Source organism: Caretta caretta, chromosome 1 (genome assembly GCF_965140235.1).
Source record: "Caretta caretta isolate rCarCar2 chromosome 1, rCarCar1.hap1, whole genome shotgun sequence".
Classification (NCBI taxonomy): domain Eukaryota; kingdom Metazoa; phylum Chordata; order Testudines; family Cheloniidae; genus Caretta; species Caretta caretta.
The window spans coordinates 338163041-338190554 of NC_134206.1; the positions used below are offsets into that span (position 1 = coordinate 338163041).

Below are 27514 nucleotides of genomic sequence, written 5' to 3' on the forward strand. Positions count from 1 at the left end.
TTTTGTTCACCTCTAAACAGTACATATTCAGAATATGTAACCAGGTCCCTACCAAATTCATGGTCCATTCTGGTCAATTTCACAGCCAGGGAGTTTTAAAAATAATCAATTTCACTTTGCAGATGTTTACATCTGAAATTTCACAGCTTTGTAACCATGGGGGTCCTGACCCGAAAGGTGGTCAGTCTTGGGGGGTCCCATGGCTATTGTAAGGGGTTTGTGGGATTGCCACCTTTACATCTGCCCTGCTGCTGGCAGGGGCATGGCCTTCAGAGCTGGGCAGCCAGAGATGAAGGCTGCTGGTCAGACACCCAACTCTAAAGCCAGCACCCCTGCCAGCAACAGCACAGAAGTGAGGGTCGCAGAGTATGGGGGGGGTAACCATATGTCCAGTTTTCCTGGCAGTGTCCCACCCAAATGGGGGGCTGACAGCTGGAGCCACAGCCTCACTGCGCCGGCAGATGACAGCTGGAGCCATGGCCTCCCCATGCCAGGGGAGTGACAGCTGGAGCTGCCAGCTCCCCATGCTGTGGGGGGTAACAGCTGAAGCCATGGCCTCCCCCTGCCGGGGGGGTGACAGCTGGAGCTGCGGCCTTCCTGCACAGGGTGGGAGACAGCCAGATCCGCAGCCTCCCACCCTGGTCAGGGGACTGACAGCTGGAGCCACAGAGCTTCCTGCTGCCAGGAGAGGTTCCCAGAGGTGGGTCTGACCTGCCCTGGGAGTGGCTCCTGCAGGAGAAGAGAAAGTCCCGTCTCTCCCCAACCCCAGCCAGGACTAGCAGCTGGAGCGCTGTGCAGAGTAGAAGCCGCCGGCTGGGCACCAGATTTCAAGGGGGAGATCAGATTTCACTGTCTATGACACGTTTTTGAAGGCCATGTATTTGGTGGGGCCCTATACATAACATGTTCTTCAGCCAATCTTATCTCTCGGCAGCAAATAGTTACTAATTTGATAGCTGTCATGTAGCATTATTGATTCAGTTAACCACTTTTTCCTTGGTCTAGGACTAAAACTGAAGTATAAAATATTTTCTGTTAAACCTCATGGAAATACAGACCTGCATAAAGTATAAATGTGTCACTTATGCAGATAGATGTTATACTGGCTGCACCAGATAGTGTTTTATTTGCTTTTTCTTATTTGCTTAGTTCTGAAGCTCTTTCTCTCCAACTTTGCCACACCTCCATCTGAGCACAATAGATTGGAAGCTCAGTTTTCAAACTCTGGGTGCTTGAATTTTCCATTTGGGCAGACCCCTGCACCTACACAAAGCCCCACTGAAGTGAATGGAGCACCTTGTGGGCACAGGGGTCTATCCTCATAGAGCTCATTGAAGAATAAGAGCCTAAAGTGAAGTACATGAATCCATCAGAGCACCCAAAACAGGGGATTGGAGCACTCAAATTTAGCAACCAGGTTAGAAAATTGGCACTGGGCACAATCTTGTGTTAAGTACCCTCAACTCCCATTGTGTTAATAGGGGTTGGAATCAATGGAAGAGGTGCTCAGAACTTTGCAGAACTGGGTCCCAAGTGTCTGGTTAATTTTATTCAGGCATTCAGATAGAGTTTTCTCCAAGATTTACTTTAATTATTTTCAATAACTTTCTCCCCAGAAAAAAATCCATCAAGATGTCTCTCTTACCCCACCATGTCTTGTGGCAAAAACAAGTGAGAAGTAGCAAATTCACAGTATCACAACAAGTAAGATAAATACTGTTATACACACTGAAAACAATTCCAAACAGTTACTAAAGGAACATTCTCAGGTCAGCTTAGGCCCAAAGTACTGGTTTTGTGAAAACAAAGGGAAATCTAGGATCAGTAGAAATAATGCCATGAATATGTTTCCTTCCAATTAAAAATGTGGGTTTAGATTTAAACATTCTCTGGCAATGACTGCAACTCCAACACTGCAGCATTGTGCTAATGCATCAGAGCCAGAAATAAAACTGACCTCTCTATTTTAATTGTAAAAGCTGAAAGCAGAACAAAAAACAAGCCAGGAATATTAATGCTGACAATAGAATCATAGAATATCAGGGTTGGAAGGGACCTCAGGAGGTCATCTAGTCCAATGACTCAGGTCATCTAGTCATCTAGACTAGTCATCTAGTCCAATCCCCTGCTCAAAGCAGGACCAGTCCCCAACTAAATCATCCCAGCCAGGGCTTTGTCAAGCCTGACCTTAAAAACATCTAAGGAAGGAGATTCCACCACCTCCCTAGGTCAAATTAGATTATTAAAAATGATTTAAAAAAACAAACAAAAACCAAAGATTTTATTAATAAGATTTTTTTAATGTATTATTTTAATCCTGCCAACGTCCCTTTATTTCTTCTGAATGCTTGATTGTAAATCCTGAACGCATAGCAGCGCCACCTGCTGACAGAGGACAACAATTCCGCGATAAATGAAACTAAAGGATAAATCCTGGTCCCTTTAAAATCAGTGGGAGATTTGCCATTGATTTCACTGGATGCAATATTTGTCACTGAACGACAAAGGGCCAAGCCTACACTTAGGCTGAGCGAATCTTTAACAGTTGTCAGTGTGTAGCTCTAAAGCAGGTGTTATCAAAGTTTTTTCACAATGTGGAGCACATCTTATTATAGATACAAGGCCAGCTCCTCAGTTGGTGTAAATCACTGTTGTTCCATTGGAACTATGCTGAATTACACCAGCTGAGGATCCAGCCCCATTCCCATGGTCTAACTCCCCTCCCACACACAGCTGCACATACAGCTTCCCCTTCCATTCACAATTACGCAATATCCCAGTGATGATTACAGGGGAAAGTACTGATGTATTTTTCTGTCTTTATTGCAATAAGAGCCAGATTTTGCCACCCTTTATTCACACTGAGCACTCCTTTACTCTGCAATTACTCCCTTTGCTTTCAGTGTCAATGGTAAATTACTTCCCAACATGATTAAGGGTGGCAGAGTCTCTTTTTTTGAAAAATATTGATCACGCTGGCTGCCTTTTGCTCTTTATTCCATCTGCCGCTCCCATCTGTTCTGTTCCTTTCTCTCCTTTCTCCTCTCTATACGTTTCTCTGCCGTCTGGTCCCTCCTCCGTCTCTCCCACTGCGCGTGTTCACTGATCCCTCTTTTCCCTCTGCTCATGCTGTTCTGCAACTTGGTTGTCTCCTCCTGCTCACCTGGACGTTCTATCCAGCCATCCTTTCCATTTGCTACTTTGGATGTACTACCCAGCAGCCTGGTTCCCTTCTTGCTGTCTCCCCTGGACGTTCTTCTCCCACTGGCAGATTCTGTCCAACTGGCAGCACCTCTGATGCCCTCTTGTTGATGGCTCTGACTGGTGCTTGGCAGCTGCAGTCCTTATGGGCAGCCCCTGTTTTCTCTCCTCCTACTCCTTATTTAGATGTATGAATACAGACAGCCTCTATGCAGGCACCCCAAGGATCTAGGTGCCCTTAACAATCATTTCAAAGCACTGTTAAACTTGAGGGTAAAACTGGAAGCAGCTTCCGCTATCTATATACAGCTGTGCTCAATTAGACTTTCAGCAAAAAATTACCCTTCCCCCAGCTCCACAGACTACAGTGGGAGAGTTCCTAAGCATGCTGAAATACGGAAATGTTTTCCCAGAGAACTGGCCTTCCAGACTGGAAGGAAAACCAGTTTGCTCCATGGTATAAATTACAACAAGGAGCATTAGAAGGGCAGTGCAGAAGGCATTGCTGACCACATCAATCCTTTTAGGATAGCACTGAGAGGCAGTTGAGGGAACATGTGTGAAACTGACTGTCCATGGTTGGGGGCAAAGTCTGTGAGACCATCTCCTAATGGGATTGAAAATGACCCACAACTTTCTCCAGGCTCCTTCTCTGCCTGGCTCCCATGCAGCCAAGTTAAATGGGCTCTATTTGCCAGTCACAGTTCCTAGAACCCCCCTTAAAGAGAGGTTCCATTCTGCAGAGGAGAGGTCATACAACTTCACTATCCACTACTGCCCTTCCCCTTTAGACCATGAGCTCCTCAGAGCATGAACTATCCTTAAAGTGTTTGCACAGCACCTACCACCAATGAGCGCTGTTGCAAATAGATAATAATAATAATACCCTAATACTGAGCAGATTCTCTACAGGACTGGGTGGAAGGGAGGATGTGTTTTCCTCCCAGTCCTGCCCTTTGCCTTCCATCTCCTGCCACCTGCTTGCTCCATCCCAGTTCCCCACTCATGGATCCCCAGCCGTAGGGGATGCCCTCCACAGGTATGGGGAAGGGCGGCACAGTTCCTCAGAGACAGCTAATCCATAGCTCCCACTCAAGAAAATGGGTAGGACCCCACACAAAAGATCACTTGTAGGTGCGAATCCACAGGACACAATCTATGCCTTGTATAGTAACTTGCATTTTGCCTGGAGCAAATTGTTATCACTGACATAAAAACAAGTTTTTATTATGCAAAACCTGAAAGCCCCTAGACCAGTGGTTCTTAAATTAGGGGTGCCACTTGTTCAGGGAAAGCCCCTGGCGGGCTGGTCTGTTTACCTGCTGCGTCCGCAGGTTCGGTCAATCACAGCTCCCACTGGTTGCGGTTCGCCGCTCCTGACCAATGGGGGCTGCCGGAAGGGCGGCCAGCACATCCCTCGGCCCGTGCTGGCATTGGCCTGGAGCAGTGAACCGCGGCCACTGGGAGCTGTGATCTGCTGAACCTGCGGACGCGGCAGGTAAACAAACCAGCCAGCCAGGGGCTTTCCCCAAACAAGCGGCACCCCTAGTTTGAGAACCACTGACCTAGGTGAAAGGAGACAAACACAAGTGATGGGCTGCAACCAGTGGGTGAAGGATATGACCTTTTATAAAAGGGACATCTGATGGCTGTTATGGAAAAGCCATCAGAAGAAAAATTGCTGTGTACTTAAGGGAAAAACAAACAAACCAACAAAAAACAACCCTGCAAAGGTAATATTGGGAGCCGGGGTTCTCCCAACACCTATGGTAGCTTTATACTGATGTAACTCTGTTTATTCAGCGTTAGAAGAGAATCAGGCTCTCAGAATTGAATATAAATCCATTGAACCAAGAAAGAAATGTAAGACTATAAGGTTCATCACTCTCACTGAGCCCTGGTGGACCTAAAGATTCTCCTTATAATCCAAACCTTATTAGCCAACTTTTTTATTGGAAATCTTTCTTTCTTTGAATCAATCTGGATTTTGCAATTTTTCATATCAATGAACTGGTGACCAATTGACATCACCCACATGGGGATTTCTTTACTTATTCTTTCTGTTGGATCAACCACTACAGAGTGACCTGACCACAGAGAGAGAGGCACGTACAAAGACAGTCCAGTTCATTACACAAGGGCCAAACCATCCCCTATATGGATTATTCTCACATAAGGAACAAGAAAGCCCACTCATAGAATTTCCACCTGATCCTTCTGTCAGGCCATGAGGGACACCCCTGGGGAATAGACAAGGGCCTCTGGCCCATCCAGAAGCAAAAGGGAATATTTGGCCCCAAATCTCAGTATTTAAAAATGAATCAACACAAAATAACAGCAACATAACCCAAGACATTTCTGGTCAAAGAACAGCAAAGTATTAAAACACCATGGCAGCCCTAGTGGTGGACTGGGACTCAGGAAACCTGGGTTGTATTTCTTGCTTGGCCACTGGCCTGCTGAGTAATCTTGAGAAAGTCATGTCACCACTCTGTGCCTCAATTTCCCCATTTATGAAATGGGAATAATATGCTGATCTCCTTTGTAAGGAGCTTTGAGATCTACTGACGAAACATGCTGTATAACACATGCTGTGTTACCCTAACCCTAACCTCCGGAAATATACGGATCTGTTAACCTGAGCTTCATCTACAGTGGCGTTTTGGTGAAAATCTCCCACTGTTGCTGCAGTGTCAGTGCAGTTCCGCAGCAGGAGAGCTAGAGTAGATCAGCAGCCAATTACTGAGTCACCTACACCCTCTCTGAAGAGAGTTCGACGGCATGGTGGTTAAAATGCTGTTCATGGGTACACACGAACGCTCGCCAGTTGCAAGCCCTAACGTTACAGCGTTGGTGGGAGATTTTCACAGAAGCTTCAGTGTAGACACAGCCTCAGTGATGATAAGCATCTGATTTTGATGGTACCCATAAAAAAGTCATTGATTGTTACAAAGCTAACAATCAATTTTCCCAAGATTTAGCTGTACTCTAGAGCAGTGGTTCTCAAACTAGGGGCGCCGCTTGTTTGGAAAAAGCCCCTAGTGGGCCAGGCTGGTTTGTTTACCTGCCGCGTCCACAGGTTTGGCTGATCGCGGCTCCCACTGGCTGCGGTTCGCCGCTCCAGGCCAATGGGGGCTGTGGGAAGCAGCGCGGGCCGAGGATGTGCTGGCCGCCCTTCCCGCAGCCCCCATTGGTTTGGAGCGGCAAACCGCAGCCCTTGGGAGCTGCGATCAGCCAAACCTGTGGACGCGGCAGGTAAACAAACCAGCCTGGCCCACCAGGGGCTTTCCCCGATCGAGCGGCGCCCCTAGTTTGAGAACCACTGCTCTAGAAGCCTCAGCAAAATAAATAAATACATATATACTTAAAGTCCATCCTTGACTCCAGTGCTTCTCTCCTGTACTGATACTCTCAACTGAAACAGGTCCTGTCTATAATACTAATACTAACAGGTTCTGCTTTTAGGTCAGGATTACCTGCTATCCAAATATTCACAGGACAATTTGGATCAATACTGAGCTCTTCTGGCCTAGGGTCTAGGCTATTCTCAACATCAGGTCCCTTAGACAGTTCAAAATTAATTTTGGGCTTCATCATGTTGCAAAACTCACCTTCATAATCATCACTTTTTCCACGCGTACCTTGATGCTGTAATAGCATTTTAAAAGCATTAATGAATTAGGTCCTGCAACACTCCTGTGAGGTAGGTGGTCTCATCCCTATTTTAGACCTGGAGACTGAGACACAGAACAGCGAAGTGGCTCACCCAAGGTCATGCAGAAAGTCTTTTGCAGAGCTAGGAATAAGACCCAAGAGTCTTGACACTCAGTTCCCGATACTACACATCAGAAAATGCCGCCACATAATACTGGCATTGTGGTACTGTCATGCACTGGTATGCCAGCATTACCAGCAGGTGCACATGTTGCAATGCAGTTGTTTCTCACAGAGTAAATACAGATACATGAACATGGGGTGATAACGGCCAAAAAAGGGGGAAACACTGGAGTAAAACCACAATTTTAAAACGCTCACAAAGCAGGAGTTAAAATGTAGGAAAGATATGTATGCTATTCAATTAGTCCTGCTCTCTGTGCTAGATTGTTGTCACTTCCCACACAGCAGCTTTCTCATCCAGATAAATTTTGACACAATGAAGAGCAGAGTACTAACTTGTGATTCCATGGTAAATTTCGCTTTTTTCTCATTCCCTACAAATATTACTGCTTAATTTATTTGAAATATTATTATGTTATATTATCATGGAAATCCTCTTCTATATCTGTTCTGTATACTGGGAAATTTTTAAAGTTAAGATCCAAGATCAATCCTACTGAAGACAATGGCATTACTCACATGCTTGAAGTTAAGCACATAAGTTTCTGCAGGATTGGGCTCTAAGGGTAAAATTCACTTCTCAGATCCACTCTACTTTGATATTCTGCTCTTCCTCTATGAGTGGATCTTGCGCTGACAGAGTATGGAGAACATGACATGTACAGAGAGGAGAAGTTTTGCTTTCTGTACCTGGGGCTTGAATCTGTGTTTATTGTGCACTCAAAACTCCCACTGACTTCCTTGGAAGTTATGAGTCTATAGGACTGCAGGTACAGGCTCTTCATAATATTACTTCCAAAAAACTATATAAAGAAAATATTAAGATTGCAAAGTATAGCACTGAAAAATGAGGAAATGCCAGAATTAACATGTCTATACAACCTGAATTTGCCTCTCTTTATGCTCATGCATTCTTATACAGCCTCCCTGTTCTCAGTTCCTGTTCATGGTGCCACACCAGCTCCTGACTCTTGGGAGGAACAAAGCAGGAAAACTCCAGCTGAGCCCCTGCAGCCTGGGCTGGAGCATGTTCGATGTAGGTGGAATCTTTGGAGAATTTAGCTGCTGAACGCTAAAAAGTATCTACTGAAAATGTGCAAGCTGAGATGTTTCAGGGGCTCATAACTTGGCTAACTTTGGGCATGTGTTCACGGGAATGGCAAAAGGCAATGTCACTTGGGAAATTTCAAGTCCCTACTCCAAATGATGGAGGCACTAAAGCTTCTCAATAAAACTGTCATAAGAACTTTTTAACATGCGTGAAACAACGTGTTTCCCCCAACCTCATTCTGAGAAACAGCTGAATCACTTTTGCCGAAATTTCCCCGAAGTATTCAGCCTGAGGCAGACACCAGGCCAGGAAAACTTCAGCCTGAACAGCTAAATCTGGCAAAGTTATAAGGAGCCGCCAACAGGTTCTTATAATGGGACAGATCAGGCACCCTTAAACTGTACCTGTTGCTACCTCTGCTACCATAACCACAAAATATTTACAGAGAAAAAAATTTACTGAAGCAGAGAATGACTGAGGAAATTTGGTAAGCCTAACAATTATGAACTAGATCTTCCCTTCTGAATTAGCAGACACCTCTAGTTCTTGACTGCTGGATCCAGACAACAATATATCCAGTGCATAGCCCTTCCCCTGATCCTCTTCTTGCCAAGCTATGTGACGCTTAACAAACATTAATGAAGCTTTGTAACACCTTTACAAGACATGGTGTGATATTATCTCCATCTTACAATTCACTAAATGGAGACAAAGAGAATTCTCTTTGACAAGTAAAAATGCTTAGTTTTAAAGCCCCTCTGAGACACAGTGAGAAGAGCAGAATCTAGCTAGTTTGCACATTTTATAATTCACACAAAACAAATGTGATCTCTCCCCCGTTCTCTGCAAAGATTTAATAGCACCATAGTGAAGTCTCATTTCCCTTTTACTGAATATATTACAGGATACTTAGTACAATGTGGCAGATCCTGCAGCCCATTTTCATGGGTGCAAATAGTCCTTATTCATACAAGTAGTCCTCAAAGGAACTGCACAGTAAGTAAGAGTTGCAGGAATGAGCCCATTATGAAGTACTATACAGTATTATCCTAAATAATTAAGCTACATAGATAAAAAATAAATGAACAAATGAACAAAACACTTTTTGTGATCCAGTCCCTTGGCCTGTTTTGTGTTGTGTCTATTTCATTACTAATTTGCAAAATTCACTCATTCATGATAAGTCCTCCAGTCATTAAAGCCAAATAGCGAGGTTCCACTGTATTAGATAAGTAACCCCATGCACCAGCACAGTGTAAGTGTGACGAGGGAAATGCATGAGTCTATGAAATGGGAAGGCACTGACAGAAAATGGATATACATCACTTTTTTCACTAGCATATTCCCATGAATTTCAATGGAGTTAGTCCTGAGATTATGCAAGTCCATGTGAGGGGAGAATCAGGCTCTACGACGACTTTCTGGAGAGCTGAATTTCCATTATTCTGGCTTACACAGCATCAGGAAAAAAAGGTTCCTCTGGAAAGAGATGAGAATTTATCTGAAATGTTCCCCTTCCCTTATTGATCAAGGGCAAATTTTAAGGGCCATATTCTGAGATCAGTTAAACAAGGAGAAATGCAGTGACTTTTGCCAAGAATCAAGGCACTTAAAAGCACCATCTTGCCAACAGGCAACTTCATAAGTGCTGGAACTAGAGATGCAGCACCCCCAGGCTTGAAGTCGTTTCCATTATATACAGGGTTCACAGTTTGGTTCAATGGCTCTCGGCACCCCCACTAGAAAAACTGCTCCAGCACCTCTGCGCATAGGAAGTGCTGAGGGAACAATTTGTACAGTGGGGGTGCCGAGAGCTATTGAACCAAACTGTAAACTCTGTATATGATAAAAAGGAAAGGAGGACTTGTGGCACCTTAGAGACTAACACATTTATTTGAGCATAAGCTTTCGTGAGCTTGAAGTGAGCTGTAGCTCACGAAAGCTTATGCTCAAAAAAATGTGTTAGTCTCTAAGGTGCCACAAGTCCTCCTTTCCTTTTTGTGAATACAGACTAACACGGCTGCTACTCTGAAATCTGTATATGATGGAAACCACAGCAGCACCCCTAGTTCCAGCACCTATGCACCCAGGGGTGGGATGGGGAGGTATCTCCTCTCAGCAGAGCCCACAGAGGAGTGGAATAGAGTCTCCCTTTAGCAGGCGGTTGGGAGTGGGGAAGTTTCTCCTCTCAGCAGGGCACACACAGAGGAGTGGGATGAGATAGAATCTCCCCTCAGCAGGGCACACAGATGGGGATGGTGTGACCTTTCTCGCGCTCTCCCCCGGCCCGCCCAGCTCCGTGAGCTTTGTGGCGCCGCGCCGCGGCGGAAGCCGGTGGGCGGGGCGGCGGCGGCTCTTCCGGCGGCTCGCTGGCTGCCTGTGCCCCGGCCCCGCTGCTGCCTCCCCCGCTCGCTGCCGCTCTCGGCGCCTCCATCCTGGTACTTCAGAGTCTCCATCCTGGTTTCTCAAGTGCCCGGACCCAAAACAGGAAGTAAGTGCGAGGGGACCCGCGGGCTGCCGGGGCCGGGAGCAGCCGGCCGCAGGGCGCGGCGGGAGAGCCCGTTGGCGGGGCGGCAGCGGGGGGCGGCGCAGCCCCTTCCTCTCACCGACGGCTGGTGGGGATAGGGAGCGGGGCTCGCAGCGGCCTCAGCTGCTGCCGCCGCCGCCGCCGCCGCCGGGCGAGAAGAAGCCGCGGAGACAGGAAAATGGCGTCGGAGCTCGAATGGGACCAAATGGCGGCGCTGCCGGGCGGGGAGCAGCGGGAGCCTGGCCGGGGGGCAGAGGCGGCTTCTTCCCCCACAGCGCCCCCCTGAACCAGGGGGTGTGGGGGAGCAGCCCCCCCCCCCCCCGGGGCTGTAACTCCTCGCCAGGAGGGCGGAGCTGGTGCACGTGTGGGCGTGATTGTCACCGGGCGTGGGGGCGTTTTTATTGCAACAAAACAGTGAAAATGGCAAAGCAGGTGAAATATAAAATGAAAAATGCAAAGTGGTTTTTTAAAACGTATGGTAGTGAAAGCGCCCCAGAGGAGACTCGTGGTGCGGGGGAGAAGGCGCTTACGGATTATTGTTTGCGCTTTTGGAAAAAAAATTTTTTTTTTTTTTTGCCTTTTTCCCAGATTTTTAAACTCGTGTCTTTAAATGTTAAAAGCCCGGCTGCAAAGCATGAGTAACATTTCTTCTTTCCTGGGTCTGGTGTTTTATTCTGATAGGTGATATGATTGGGGGTTATTCTGGCAGTAGGTGTTACAGTAGGTTTCTGAAAGAGGAAATCTACAAAGAGTGAGGATTTTCACTTAAATATGGAAAATTGCCAGAACTTATTTTTTCAACTAACTTGATAATTATGCTTTAGCCATACAACCGAATGCATCCTGTTAGGAGAACATATGTATCCCTGTTTTATGTAAATGATTGTGCTTTGTTTTAGTTGTGTAATAAGTTCTGGCTATGATGATGCATAATCAATACGCTTATGGTAAATGCAAATATATCCCTCACACCACGTCTCATTAAGCAATTCAGAGAAAGTACAGCAAAGTATATGTGTACACTGACTGAGAGAGTTACTGAAATTTTAGTTCCCAGTTAGAAGTAGAAATAGAGCATTCACATAACCTGACAAAGGTTATTTGTTGACAAACTTACAGACAGTGTAATGTGTAGTTTGATACATTGACAATATTCAGGTAATAAGCATCTTACAAACATGAAAGATGTAGTGAAGTGCCTTCATAATGAAGTAAAAAGATACAGCTTGACAATGACTTCGCCATGTAGATGAAGACAACTGTAAGGAAAACAAAACACTGGAGTTTGTATGTGCTAGGGGTCGGCAGCCTTTCAGAACTGAATGCATCCAATGAAGTGAGCTGTAGCTCACGAAAGCTTATGCTCCAATAAATTGGTTAGTCTCTAAGGTCCCACTAGTACTCCTTTTTCTTTTTGCGAATACAGACTAACACGGCTGTTACTCAGAAACCTTTCAGAATTGGTGTGCCAAGTCTTCATTTATTCACTCTTATTTAAGGTTTCACGTGCCAGTAATACATTTCAATGTTTTTAGAAGGTCTCTTTCTATAAGTCCATAATATATAACTAAACTATTTTTGTATGTCAAGTAAATAAGGTTTTTAAAATGTTTAAGAAACTTCATTTAAAATTAAATTAAAATGCAGAGCCCCCCGGACCGGGCAGCATGAGTGCCACTGAAAATCAGCTCGCATGCCGCCTTCGGCACACGTGCCATAGGTTGCCTACCCCTGGTATATGCCATCTGAACATTGACTGAACTTTATAAATATAGGTTTCAGAGTAGCACCGTGTTAGTCTGTATTTGCAAAATGAACAGAGTACTTGTACTCTGTTGAACAAGTACTCTGTTCTTTTTATACAAAGAAGAAAGGGTTTTTATATTTAAACATTTGTGTAGTCAAATAAAATCAAATTCTTTAGAGTTGGTACTGTAAATAATAGGAGTATCAGCTGAATCAGTAATATCCCACAGAGGTGTGGATCTTGCAGCAGTTATCAGGGCTGAAACCTGAAACTGGCTCCTTGCAGAGACAGTTGTAGGATCGGGGCTGAAATATTAACCATTTGTGTGAATACTTCAACATAGGTCACAGCACTCTTCTTTATAGAAGTTAATTTGTATGTTCAGCTATGCCTCTCAAAGCATCAGAGCTGTGGCTTTTCATTATAATTACAGTAGGTATAATACTGAACAACTTTTCGTATTTGCTAGTGTATTATGAAATATTAATGTATCTAAAGGTGAAGAGACAATTTTGAACATTAATAAAGAGTTGTAATTGAAATACTTTTTCTTTAGTGTTTGTTAGTGTATACCAATCTATCAAGCTTTTCTTCACACCTATCCCGGTAGTATTTGAGAGCCTCAGAAATGGCCAGTGGTCCAATTTTCCATTGTTCTATATGATGGATGAAGGCATGCTCTCTGCTTCATATTGCAATGGTTGGCTAAAACTGTGTACTGGCACACCAGTACATCTGGAATACCTCATAAACTATTGGTCTGACCTAATATGGTCACTCTTATCTAGCCCAGTATCCTGTCTTTCGACAGCGGCCAATGATTTTGTTGGGGATTGGTCCTGCTTTGAGCAGGGGTTTGGACTAGATGACCTCCTGAGGTCCCTTCCAAACCTGATATTCTATGATTCTGTGAATACCAGGTGCTTTAGAGGGAATGAACGGAACAGGTAATCATCAAGTGATATGTTCCCTGTCACCCATTTCCCAGCTTTTGGCACCATCCCTGCCATCCTGGCTAATAGCCATTAATGGAACTTTTTTGAACCCTATTATAGTCTTGGCCTTCACAACATCCTCAGGCAAAGAGATCCACAGGTTGACTGTGTGTCTGAAGAAATATTTCCTTTTGTTTGTTTGAAACCTGCTGCCTATTAATTTCATTTGGTGACCCCTAGTTTTTGTGTTAGGAAAAGGAGTAAATAACACTTTCTTATTTACTTTCTCCACACCAGTCATGATTGTGTAGACCTCTACTATATCCCCCCTTAGTTGTCTCTTTTCCAAGCTGAAAAGTCCCAGTCTTGTTAATCTCTCCTCATATTGATAATTAATCTCTCCTTGTTCCTCCTTTGACTTTATGAAGTTGTCAATTTTATGCTGGTGTAAATGAGAACAGTTTGTCTCAACATGTGTCTACTATACCTTCTATCTCTGTGATAACCCATCTGTATAAATGTTTGTTATAAATGCTGCTTTTGAACTCGGTCGACTTCATTTCAAATCATTTAAAATAAATCATGACATATAGAGTGAATTTCCATAGAAAACCTCTGACATGGAATCTCTGTGTTTGGGCTGACACCCCCCCCCCCCCCAACATTCCCCCCACTTTTGCAGCTATTTAAGAAGATTTCTTTGTGACAGATTTTTTTGAATCTGAAATACTTAACTGCTGGGTCTAATTTTGCTGTTACTGCACCATATGCTATTTGGACAACCAGAAGCGGCCATTGTGAACAAGAAGTCATCTTGTTTATGTGGTGGTTTTTACAAATGTGTGCCAGATGACCAGTGAAAACTGCTGATTATGACTGCATATGTATTTATTAACTTATTGACTTTTTAATGAGAACACATTCAGAACACATCAAAAGAGTTGATATAGCTTTAAAGTACAAGGTATTGTAGGTTGTGTTATAATTAGGGCTGTCGATTAATCGCAGTTAACCCATGCAATTAAAAAAATTAATCATGATTAATCGTAGTTTTAATTGAAATGCTAAACAATAAAATACCAATTGAAATGTGTTAAATATTTTTGGATGTTTTTCTACATGTTCAAATATATCTATTTCAATTACAACACAGAATGCAAAGTGTATGGTGCTCACTTTCTATTTTTATTACAAATATTTGCACTGTTAAAATGATAAAAGAAATAGTATTTTTCAGTTCACCTCAGACAAGTACTGTAATGTGCTCTCTAGCATGAAAGTGCAACTTATAAATGTAAATTTATTTTGTTACATAACTCCACTCAAAAACAAAACAATGTAAAACTTTAGAGCCTATAAGTCCACTCAGTCATACTTCTTATTTAGCGAATCACTAAGAGAAACAAGTTTGTTTATGTTTACAGAAAATAATGCTGCCTGCTTCTTATTTACAATATCACCTGAAAGTGAGAACAGGTGTTCACATGCCACTGTTGTAGCTGGCATTGCAAGGTATTTATGTGCCAGATATGCTAAACATTCGTATGCCTCTTCATGCTTTGGCTACCGTTCCAGAGGATGTGCTTCCATACTGATGATGCGCGTTAAAAAAATAATGCATTAATTAAATTTGTGGAGAATTGTATGTCTCCTAGTCTGGTTTACCCCCATTCTGCCATATATTTCATGTTAAAGCAGTCTCAGATGACAACCCAGCACATCTTTGTTTAGGAACACTTTCACTGCAGATTTGACAAAACACAAAGAAGGAACCAATGTGAGATTTCTAAAGATAGCTACAGCATTCAACCTAAGGTTTAAGAAGCTGAAGTGGCTTCCAAAATCTGAGAGGGATAAGGTGTGGAGCATGCTTTCAAAAGTTTTAAAAGAGCAACCCTTTGATGTGGAAACCACAGAACCCGAATCACCACTAAAGAATATCAACCTTCTGCTTGTGGCATCTCCCTCAGATGATGAAAATGAACATGCATCTGTCCACTGTGGATCATTATCAAGCAGAACTCATCATCAGTATGGACGCGTGTCCTCTGGAATGGTGGTTGAAGCATGAGGGGACATCTGAATCTTTCGCACTTCTGACACGAAAAATATCTTGCGATACCGGCTACAACAACACCATGGGAATGTTTGTGACCTTGTAAACAAGAAGCACACAGCATTATCTCCTGCAAATGTAAACAAACTTGTTTGTCTGAGCTATTGGCTGAACAAGAAGTAGGACTAAGTGGACTTGTAGGCTATAAACTTTTACATTAATGCAGTTTTTTTTACATGATTCAACATTTGTAAGTTCAACTTTAATGAAAGAGATTGCACTACAGTACTTGTATTAGGTGAATTGAAAAATACCATTTCTCTACTATTTCTCTACAGTGGGTACTGTACACTTAGTATTCTGTATTGTAATTGAGATCAATATATTTGAAAATGTGTAGAACATCCAAAAATATTTAAATAAATGGTATTATATTATTGTTTAACAATGTGATTAATCGCATGATTAATTTTTTTTAATCTCTTGACAGCCCTAGTTAAATGTCAGTTACAATGGTGGTGCCTTGAATAACTACACTGATGTCCTATCGATTCGAATGTAGTTGCTCCAGTTTAATTTTACTGTATCTAATAGCATCTTGTAGCAAAAAATCAAACTTTAAAAAGAAATACATTTTTACCCAGTGAAATTAGCAGTGTGGATCCATTGAAAAAGGACCCATTTGTGGCACTTGACGGGAGGACTAGATCTGAAATCAAGTTAGTAGGTAGAAGGCTATTGCCACTGCTTTGTTCATTTCCTGATGATTAAAAGGTCATATTTCTTCTTAAATTTAGTTCAGAGTAAGCATTAGATCCAATAATGAGTGTATAAAAACAGTTTCCGCGGAACTTGCTGTTGTCCCCAGTACAGTTACGTGGTGAAATCTCATGACTGACAGCACTATAGAACTTTTGTTACTGAAAATCACAATTCTTAATTCTGATGACTTAATGTAAAATCAGCTTTGTCAGAGATTAGGTGAACCTACTGTACACCCCGTAATTTTCTGAAACAGGTTTACATTACTGCACTATGTAGTTTCAGTGGACTAGCTGCTATGAACAATAATGCCTGAATCTTTACTATCCATATTAAGAAAAAAAACATTAAAACAGTCTGCCCATAAGCATTGTTTAACCCACACAATATGTTCGGTTTCATAGAGAACTGTTTAAATCCCGTATAATTTTTAATTTGCAGCTAAGATTGTTCAGGTGCACTTCTTAACAAAGCAATCCGTAAAATCTAGGAAATCACTTATTTAGGTAAAATTAGGATCCAAACCATTCACATGCTATCTATCTTCACAACCACTCATAATAAATATTCGTACTATTCCCCTTTATCCACCCAACATTATATTATCTTCTAGTACAAACCTACACCCTTCCACATAGCACACAAAATCAAACACAGTATGTACTCACATTTCTTAAGTTTGTTTATGGAAGATGCATAAAAGGATGAGCAGGGTAGCAAACTGTATGAGAGACTAAAAAAGATGATGTTTTGGAGATGGAGAAATTGTATGTTGGTAATGTCAAAATTGTAGATTATCAGAAATAATTATAGGGCCATGACTGTTTGTGCGTTTGACTTTTTTGAGTAAATGGATTGTGGATGGAAGTAGTTTTTGTGTTGGAAGAGATTTATGTTGTGCCTGCGCTGAAGGAACCTTAACCGTGATGTAGTGCCAATGGTAAGATTCAGCAGTCATCGTGATAAATTGAAGACCTCCAGCAAGAATGTTTTCCCTGCAGTCAGTATCAAGGAAGTCTTCATTAGAATGCATTGTCTTCTGCAGCATCACTCTGCTGTGTTCTGTATAAGAATGGTAGCCTATCAGTGAATTGTCTGTCGGGGTCAGTATTCAATTATAGTGTACCCATTCCTATAGTATCTGAGAATATCAAACAGAAGAACTTAGCCTGGGTTAAAAAAGTAACCATTAAAGTTCTGAAAGCTGTTTATTTAATAAACACTTTTTCAGAATTGTTTAATCTTGAATTTCTGTTAGATTAGCTACCCCATACCTGTGGTATGTACACACTTGCACTATGTTGTCTGTCTAAATTTACATATCTCGAAAGAGTTTCCCTTACTTTCCCTTCACCTTTTAATCTACAATCTAAAAGAGTGCACTAATTGGAAGTGTTTCATGATATTCAGATTTGATTTTCCTTTTCAAGTTGCTTCACAACAGCAAAACTATTATTGGGCCCTCATCCAAACCCTATTGAAGTCAATGGGAGTCTTTCCATTGACTTCAATGCTCTTTAAATCAGGCCCTCGTTTAGCATGGTTTAGTTATAAATCATGGTTACCTAAGATCAGAAATTAAGATTTCATATGTGCTAAACCTCAAATAGGGATGAAAGTGAAAAACCAAAACACTATCACCAGCATAATTTACTCTAGAAGATCTGTGCCTCAAGTCAGTATGTCCCCATCTCTTCTCTTTAACCTTGACTTTGGCATACATCATTCTCAGGCGTAAGACGTTTGGCAACAAGCATGGTATTCTGCTGGATCTTGGGTTTATGTTGGGGAGTGCTACCTTCATTGCATAATCCCATCTTGTCAGGTGACTCCATGGGGATTGGACTCCGTGGGGGTTTTGTGGTAGACAGGGAGTAGCTGGGAACTCTGATGGTTACTGTAGCATCATCTTTAGCTGACTCTGAAGGTACCCATGCAGATATTTCAGTGGGAGGAGGTGCTGCCCCAGGCGTCATTAACTTCTCTTATGGTTGCTGCTGCATAGCCATGAAAGATAAAGCAACAGTGGAGAGAGAGTTGCTGTCTCCTGTCTCTGCTTACCTTGGGGAACCTCCATTTCTTGAGGACTGTTGCATTGGAAGGCTGTACCCCACTCCCAAGATATTTTTCTCCTCCCCCACCTTCCAGACCTTCAGTTTGCTGGGTTCTCAGACACCTTCTCTACAATTTTTTAGCAGCTTTACAGGGACAATAATGCTAACTGCTCTGCATTCTCAACAATTACTCTCAAATTTATATTGCCAATTTAAGAGCCTACCCCCCATGCCAAAATGTCTCAGAGAGATCTTTCCACTGTTTTCCAACCAGTCCTAAATGCCCGTGGGAAAGGAAGGGTGGCAGGACGGAGGAAAGCTCAGCTGTCAGATCTCTTTATTTGGTTTTCATTGTGGATGCCTACAATAAAAACCCTGTTCTATATTTCCCAGCATTTATAGTGCTAGAACTTCCTCCCCCTCCAAGATCAATAAAAATGAGCCTTAGTGAAACACGTGGTTGAAATTTGCTTTTATAAACAAGTTGGTCTTGTCTGTCTTCCACACTGTAGTGGGATCCATTGAAGTCCTGGAAGGAAAAACAGCTGACTTCAGAGAGTGAGAGTGTGTGTGTGCGCGTGCACATGATGGGGTGGAAATAATCATACGCTAATGGCTGCTAAATAAGGATGCTTCATTTCGAGAAACTTTGCCGTGAGGATTGTAACTACAACACTCCCATGTGATCCCATTCCTGTTGAAAACTGTCTAGAAAGTACAAATGTGTTGTGGCAATAAAGCGTTCTATTCTTCCATCAAAAGAACAAGTGAGGAATTTTCCTGTTTGCCAACCTCTCAAACATTAAACTAAAGAATCAAGGTTCAAGTCTAAAGACGGTATAGTCCACCCATTAGTAAAACATGTTGAATATTTCTCAGTCTCCATTTGGGCTAAGGATGCATGTTCCAGTCCCTTAAAATCAACAACATAACTTTTTCAACAAATACTGCTTGCAGTTTAGTTTGCTCTAGGTTATCAACAGCCTTCAGAATTCTCACCATAATGAAGAGCTAATACAATTTCATCCTAGGAAGCAACCATTATTACCCATATTTTAAATGGCTGGTTGTTTTAAAGTGGAATCCTTCCAACAAGCACCAGAATGGACTTACATGATTTGTGACGCTTTCTAAGATGATGTTCATTCTAAATGCCAACAATGGTCTTATCCTCTCTAGTAATTACAGCAGTTGCTGACAGTCTTCAGTAACTACTATTATTTTAGATAGAATCACTTTGTTTAATTAGTTTCTTGCCAAAGCAATACCACTCAAGGAATCAATTTAAAATGTAGATTGTAAATGCCTTATGGTAGGGGCTGTCTGTATAAACCCTAGCACAGTGGGACCCTGGTCTAGTTGGGATCATCTGTAGGAGTTACTGTCAATAATAACCACTTATAAAACATGAGTTAAAAATTGTTGCCGGTACTATACCGCCCCTCTGACCCTTTTTCAGTGTTTTGGTTTTAGAATAACATTTTTCTAGGTTTTAAAAAAGTATTTTTCTGTCTACTGTTGCTGTGTGGAAGAGCCACTCACAAAAAAGAAAGGTGGGGGCTGGATGGGAAACAGTGGCATCCTCCTTCCAGTGACAGGTGTGGTCTTATTTAACATCCTAACTAGAGGTCAGGAAGCTAAAGTAAACAACCCATTAATAAAGTTCTCAAATGAAAAATTTCACAAGTAGTAGAGAGGGCAAAGAAATAATATAAAGAAGACTTGAAGACCTTAGAAACATGGGCAGAGAGAGTACATGAGATTTGAAAAAAATGAAAGGTAATACATCTAGGAAAGAAGAATCCAAAACATTGGTATTCAGTGGGATAGAGAAACCTGAGAAGCACCTGCAAGAGACCAGGAGCTGTTAATGGACAGCAAATTCATCCTTCAGTATTCTATAGTAACCAAAGAGGCCAGTGCATCTTTGGCTGCATATGCAGATCTATATTGTAGATAAGAGAGGTAATTGTCCTTCCTAGTACTGGTCTGGTATGACCACAGCTGAAATACTGCATTCATTTTTGGGCACCCTGTTACCAGAAAGATATGGACAAACTGGAAGGAGTTCCGAGAAGAGCAACAGAAAGAAATGATCAGAGGCCTAAAGGAGTTTGCTTATGAGGAAAGATTAAGGGTCCAATCCTTCAAAGATTTGCACACACAACTAACTTTAAGCATGTGAATACATCTTTGTAGTACTGAGGCCTTGAAAAAAGCCAATTGCATATAGCTTGGCTAAGCAGTGGCTAAGGAGGATAATGTGATAGTCTATGCATGATTGAAGGGTGTAAACATTAAGGAAGAAGAGGAATTATTATTATATGGCAGTTTGGGATATGGATAAGAGTAATGGGATGAAATTAGGAAAGTGAAAATCTATACTTGCTGACAGTGAGATGTATTGTGGAATAGTCCCATAAAGGAAGTATCATAGAGTCATAGAATATCAGGGTTGGAAGGGACCTCAGGAGATCATCTAGTCCAACCTCCTGCTCAAAACAGGACCAGTCCCCAATTTTTGCCCCAGATCCCTAAATGGCCACCTCAAGGATTGAGCTCACAACCCTGGGTTTAGCAGGCCAATGCTCAAACCACTGAGCTATCCCTCTCCCCCTGGAAGTCCTGTTAGTTGAGACTTCTTAAATTCAAGGGGATGAAGCAGTAGCAAATGCACTGTAGGGAACAGTCATGCACTGGCAGGAAGATGGACTAAATGATCTGTTAGGTCCTTTTATTTCTAATACTTATGATTCTTCTGAAGTTTCAAATGAAATACTTTCTATTTAAATTAATAAAAAAGTCACTTAGGGAGCTTATGCAGAACCTGACTTCCCTTCTGAAAATGGCAAACGCACCTAAATTGTGAAGTTGGGCTCCTGTGTGCATATTTTAGGCACCTAGATAGCTTTGAAATGTTCTTATAATTTATAGAACTGTATATGACAAAGGTACAGGAAAGCAGTTCTGTTGTGGAATAGTGTTTAAGCATGGATGAAAAGTCAAGTCAGGTATACTTTTCAAGCCTCAACTTGCTGAAGCCATACAATGAGTCAGTGTCAGAGCAAGGATAGAACCCAGGTCTCCTGACTCCCAGGTCTCTAGAGGAGTTTTGCACTACTCATTAAATGCAGGAGAAAGAATATGTCGTATATTGAAAGTAGAGCCTGCTCAAAGAAGACTTTAATTTTTTTTCTTCTGTTCAGGTTTGAGTATGAGCACAGTTGAAGAAGAGTCTGACACAGTGACAGTAGAAACCGTGAACTCTGTGACTTTGACCCAGGACACCGAAGGGAACCTTATACTTCATTGCCCTCAGAATGGTATAGAGAATTATACCAGTGTTTGTATTCTCTCTGTTTTATTGGTTCTATTTATTTTGAAACCCTTTTCAACCTCCCTCTCCACCTGTGTCCCTCCAAGTGAGATGTTATCAGTTGGATTGTCTTTGCTGTCCATGCTGAGGTTCTGTCTGCTTTGGGCTAGGGCAGGATATTTTGTGTTCTAGGGCCTCCCTTTCTCAGGATTTCCCTTTAGCTCTCTTTAAAGCTCTGTGTAAGACCTTTCCTTTCAGATAACATTTTTCTTGGATATGTTGTCCTGCTTGTTGCCAAGTTTTCCTTTTAGCTGACTTGAATTTTTTTAAGTGGCTGGTTCCTGGGCTGTGGACTCTGTTTTTAGTTATTTCCTGAAACTAGTACAGCATCTCTTACACCTTTAACTGGTGCATTATAAAAGCAACATTTTAAAAATACAGATCTTGACTTCTTTTGGTCACACTGGATTATTAACGCCCTTTATTTTATAATTTTACAAATCTACCAGTATACACTTTAATCCTACGGAGAATTTACAAACTTGCTTAACTTTAAGCACATGAATAGCTGATTGACTTCAGTGGGCTACTCACATTCTTGGAGTTGAGCACCAGCATGGATATTCGCGGGCTCAGGGGCTTGCTTTGCTTCTGAGAGCGATTCAAATGTTGAGACCAGAAGGGACCATTGTGATCTTCTAATCTGGCCTCCTGAACCACACAGGCTTTAGGACCTCCCTGGATTAATTGCTGTTTGAACCAGAGTATATCTTTTAAAAAAACATCCAATCTTGATTTTAAAATTTCCAGTGACAAAGAATCCTCTGGTAAGCTGTTCGAATGGTTAATCAGCCACACTATTAACATGGTTTAGCAAGAGTGAGGTTCAGTTTAAATAAGAAAGAAAACACTTGAATGAGAGCACTGAGCAAGCTTTCACATGTTTGTTTTTAGCTTCAGCAATGTTTGGTCAACACAAGGTTCATTATGTTAATAGAAAGGGCTCTGGATGTGTTTTTGTTACTAGAAGCTGATGAAGTAGACTCAGAAGACAGCACTGAACCTCCACACAAGAGACTTTGCTTATCATCAGAGGATGATCAGAGTATTGATGATTCTACTCCATGCATTTCTGTTGTTGCAGTTCCAAGTAAGTCACTGAACACTCATCAAAGTGCACATTATATTTATGTTCTGGCACTCTTGAAGCATTGAAAGACTTGCCAGAAACAGACAGGAGTGGAGGAGCTTCGTCACTGCCCTAAACGCCAGAGGCATAATAGGAACATGATGATGAGCCTTGGAGCAAAAAAAAAAATTAGGAATATTTTAGAACACTTTATTTTGTCAGTGTTTCTATCAATATTTTACACTTTAATCCCCATAAGTCATAGAACACTTTACAACAAGCTGTATACATACAGTATCAATGAAGTAAACCCAGCTGTTGGATAGAGAGCAGCAACCAACTAGCATACTGTACGACTCGGGGAGGCAGAGTTGGGAGGACACCAACGCAAACACTCTGTTCTTACTAAAAGAGTACAGGATCTTTATGTCCAAACAGAACAGTTGAGCTTTCCATGTTTGAGGCCATATCTGACAGATCCACACATATGTAGAGAACTGTGTGGTGCTTGAGTTATTTATCACAGTATGATAGAGAATTGAATCAAGCTTGTCAGGGTTTGAACCTGTGGTTCTAGTGAGTCTGAGTATTCCAAAACACTAAACTCTCTACTCTTTGGCTCTACTTTCTGTCCTATTTATATGAAGTATAGTATCTAGAACTTTGTTAGGACTTTATTAATTGTTATTTTTACAAATGCAAACACTGTAAGGTTGGAGCTACAGGAAAAATAAGCTTTAAAAGTTGCTGCCAACTAGTTTGAAAGTTATACACTAATAGTCATTGGAGAGTAATGAAAACAAAATATAGAACAGGAAAAGAAACCTTCGCATTGTGCTGTTTGCACCCAGTTATTTAAAACTAATTATATTTTTTGTTTTACAACATGAATCTACCAAAAGGTGGTAGATGTCCTAGTTGTACATGTCCTAGTTTTAAAATCCTTATTTGAACTTCATAAAGCGAAGTATTAGCAAGCATCTTCGTGTTTTTACTAGACCAAAAAATCAGTGTCAGAGCACAGCTTTATTCAGATTTGCAGACCAGGTACTGTGTTTGTGTAAATCCTGTACTCTACATACCAAATATTCCAGAAATAAACTACACTACTAATTTACATTTTTTGAAGTTTCAGAAAATGATCAGAGCTTTGAGGTGACCATGACTGCTACCACTGAGGTAGCCGATGATGAGATTAATGAAGGAACTGTTACTCAGATCCAGGTATGATAAAGCTTCAGGCTTGGTCCAAGGGCTTTTAATTAACTTGCCTCTGCATATTCATATGAAGAAAGCAAAAAGTTTTGATTAAATAGTCACTGTGTGTTGTGTTTGTGAAACTGACCTACAGTGACACTGGTCTTGTTTAGAAGATTCTGTCCAATAAAAATACATTTTATTTTTTCAAAGGAAAACATGATTTGGTGAAATTTTCTGTACACTGATTGGTGCAGTAAGTTATGACAGGTGTAGCACACATGCTTTGGTTTGTTTTAGAGAGAGCCATATAGAAAGATAAGATGGCTGGGATTTTAAATTTACCACTACTGCAGGTGTGGTGTTCAGGGGAAAATAAGTTTTACAATCCTTATGGTAAAACCTTTCAGGTAGTACCATTGTCAAGAGAAAGAAATGTTTAAGCCTAAAAATACTCAGCTCTCATACAGTGCACTTCACATTAAAAAGCATTTTAGATGTTGGGCCCAATCCTTTTTCCACTGAAGTCAGAGTTTTAACTTCAGATGGAGTAGGACTGAGCCCATTATCTAATTAATCCTCACAACACCTTTGAGAGTTAGGATAGTAAGTATTCTTACCCCTATTGGGTGTGGAATTTACAGCTCCCATCTCTCCAGAGAAGTTCCAGCAAGGATAGTTAGGGCCAAATGGACCTATTTGCGATCACTCTGCTCTCATCTGGCCACTGCCAGCCCTTTGGGGGCAGAATTTTAAAATTCCTAGCTTTCCTGGAGGCTACAGCAATGCTTTCTGAGGCCTGGTCTGTACCTAAAACTTTGGTCAACCTAGCTACATTGCTCAGGGCTGTGAAAAATTTCATGCATTTTGTGATGTAGTTAGGTTGACTGAAGCCTCACTGTAGATGCAGCTAGGCTGACAGAAGATTATTCCATTTACCTAGCTATTGCCTCTCAGAGAGGTGACATACCTGCATTGACAGAAAAACACCTTCTACGCTACAGTTACACAGTTGCAGGGCAGTAGCTGTGCTTCTGTAGCTGCTGTAATGTGTACATACCCTAAATCTCTGAATGTTTTTCTTTACTTTTCTCTTCCTGCTGTTGTAGCCTCTATTTAAGTTGCATATCACCTGACTCCACTCACTACAAATACAGTTCTGCCATATCCAGTGTCTTCAAAACTACCAGTTATATTTTCCACCACACCATCTCACCTGTCTTCAATCTTCTGGTCCTTGCTAGTACTTTCCCCCTCTTATGTCTGCACTGTTTATACCCCATGCATGTCCTAACAAATTACAATTTTAAGGTGGAGGTTACAGTTGGGTTCTAAACTATTTGAGTGTCCAGTTTTAATTGGATACTTTAAGTTGTGTTAACTAGGTTTTTTTTACAAATATTTAACAAATTGAATAATAAAATATACTAAAAAGTAATAATGCAATGCTAAATGACAAATGTAATTGTCATAAAATTAATACATCAGCTGGACACAAATAGCGACTGATTTAAGCCAATATCTGAATAAAGAATAAACTTTTTAAAAGAAAATATTTTCTTTTCAGGGCACAAAAGCTGTGTTGTTAGAGATTGTATGTATTCTGTTCATTTGTGAAGCTTCTTGTAAATATTAGTCATTTCTGATGATGGTGTGTAAAGTAGGCCCACTGCAAGGAGAGAAAGACAAGGGAAAACACAGATCTTAGTTTGTAAACCTTCACATTATGCAGAATATAGAGTAGCGGTGGAGGAGTGTAGATTACAGTAGATAAGCAAATGATTCGATATATCCTACAATTAACAAAAAATAGAGTTTATATCAGTGCCATTACTGGGAGAAAATTGGTGTGCATTTTGTAAAGAATGATGGGGAAGAGATAGTAGTTTAAGCTGGCCATGTGTATGATGGGTAAAAGTGTTGTTTAAAAAGGGAAAATATCCTGGTAGTACCCCGCCTAAAACAAATATACTTTCTTAGCAGCCAGCAAAGTGAACTAGTATGACATAGCCATCTTTTTTTCCACTTATACTTGCCAGGTATTGCATATTAAATTCAAGGTCGGGGAATGAATGTTAAATCGGTTAACAAGGTACTCTTCAATTCTTCTTTTCAAGATTCTTCAGAATGAACAACTGGATGAAAACTGTCCTCTAGGCAGTGAAGAAGTGTCAGCTGTTAGTCAAGCCTGGTTTACAACCAAAGAGGATAAGGATTCTCTAACAAACAAAGGTAGGATATTTAGACCCAAATTCTCCCATTGGTTGCAAAAAGGTGAGCTGATCTGTATGATACGTGTGTGAGGGTACTTTTTAGGCTGCATAAAATACCCTGTATTTTGGCGCAAGATGCCTGCATTCTTGTTAGCGGGGTGAAGTCTAAAGCTAGAAATACAGACACTTTCCTTACTGGGCAATAGTAAGTCTTCCTTTGTCCTACACAAAAGACAAGATAAAAAGTGAAAGGGGATCCAGAGGGATAGAGAGAATGACGACTAGGAGTAAAAGTGTTTCACTGTATGTTACCAGTAATTTCAAATTAAGTTACAAAGGAGAGTAAAAATAAGGAGGCTATTTATTTAACAAAATGAAAAATAATGCCCTATAGAATCTACTGGAGCTTGTGTATGTGGCCTCCTTATTCTCACCCTCCGTTAATTTTCCAGAATGTTACTTGAAACACAATGCTAAATTAATCCTGCACTTGATGTTGATGTACAACAAAAACATGTGATCAGTTTCTACTCCTCTTGTTCCCATCTTGATATAGAGGGATAGAGTGGTGCCCCACCCCGATGTAGCTATAATAAGGGAGGGAACGGGTGCTATAATGCTCTCATGAGTGGCAATGTTTTAGTAGCAGTAGTAATTATTTAAGGAGATCCTGCTTAGGGGCTTGGTAGTGTCTCAAGTCCTTTAAAAGCTTCACATGATTTAAACTTAGTGCTGCAGAGTGCTTCAGAACTTAGTTGTTCCACATTAGAGCTGGTTAAAATTTTTCATCAGTGTTTTTTTCAACAAAATTTGGCCTTTTAAGAAATATGAATATGTTTGTGATGCATTTTGAAACAATTTTTTGTTAGCTTTTTTTATTCCCTCCTCCCCCCCCCCCACAATTTTTTCCCTCCTTCTTTCAGTGGGGAGGAAAGGGGTGAATTAAAATTAGTTTATTTTTTTTTCCAAATAAAATTGAAACAAACTTTTGTGGAAAAATTTTGAACAAAATAAATATTGTATTGTTTCCTTTTAATTTTTCACAGAAACTCCATAGGTCTGAAGTTTACTGCAGAGAGAGGATGGCGGCTTGTAGGGAGGGAGCAATGACTGGGAAGCATTGGGAATGGGAACCTCAGAGCTGGGAGAAGGAAGAAGCACCCATCATATTATCTGTTCCTGTCTATCACTTTCATTCACTGTCCTGATTGTATGCATGGTTGCTTTTAAGAGCCACTAGTTTCTAATCTCCACGGTGCTCAATTCAAGAACTGAAGTGGGCAGGGGCAGAGTAGCAAAGAGACTGCTTTCCATTTCTGGAGGCTGGGGGTAAAGTAGTTGAGACACCCCATGACAGTAGCTGGTAGACTCTAGGGTGAGGAAGCAGAGAGAATATGCACCTCCTTTCCAGCACCAGTGGGGAGGAATATGGACTTCACATTTATCAAAGTCAACTAGCCTAGAGTAGTGTTCTCCAAACTGTGGCCAA

At 41.4% G+C, this 27514-nt stretch overlaps 1 protein-coding gene across 3 annotated transcripts in view; it reads left to right on the forward strand.

The window, feature by feature from the left end:
• Positions 1 to 10435: 10435 nt before the first annotated feature.
• The window catches only part of DMTF1 (cyclin D binding myb like transcription factor 1), a 61479-nt gene continuing 44400 nt past the window's right edge, over positions 10436 to 27514 (forward strand). For 2 of the 3 annotated variants that reach the window (XM_048836527.2, XM_075124525.1), the window contains exons 1-5: positions 10436 to 10580; positions 21377 to 21493; positions 22514 to 22636; positions 23745 to 23839; positions 25930 to 26044. In XM_048836527.2, coding sequence (XP_048692484.2) covers positions 21385 to 21493; positions 22514 to 22636; positions 23745 to 23839; positions 25930 to 26044 — 442 coding nt within the window. In that variant the 5' untranslated portion in view covers positions 10436 to 10580; positions 21377 to 21384. Of the gene's footprint in view, positions 10581 to 10609; positions 11049 to 21376; positions 21494 to 22513; positions 22637 to 23744; positions 23840 to 25929; positions 26045 to 27514 lie in introns of those variants that run through there. The other variant, XM_048836528.2, reaches the window with a different exon arrangement.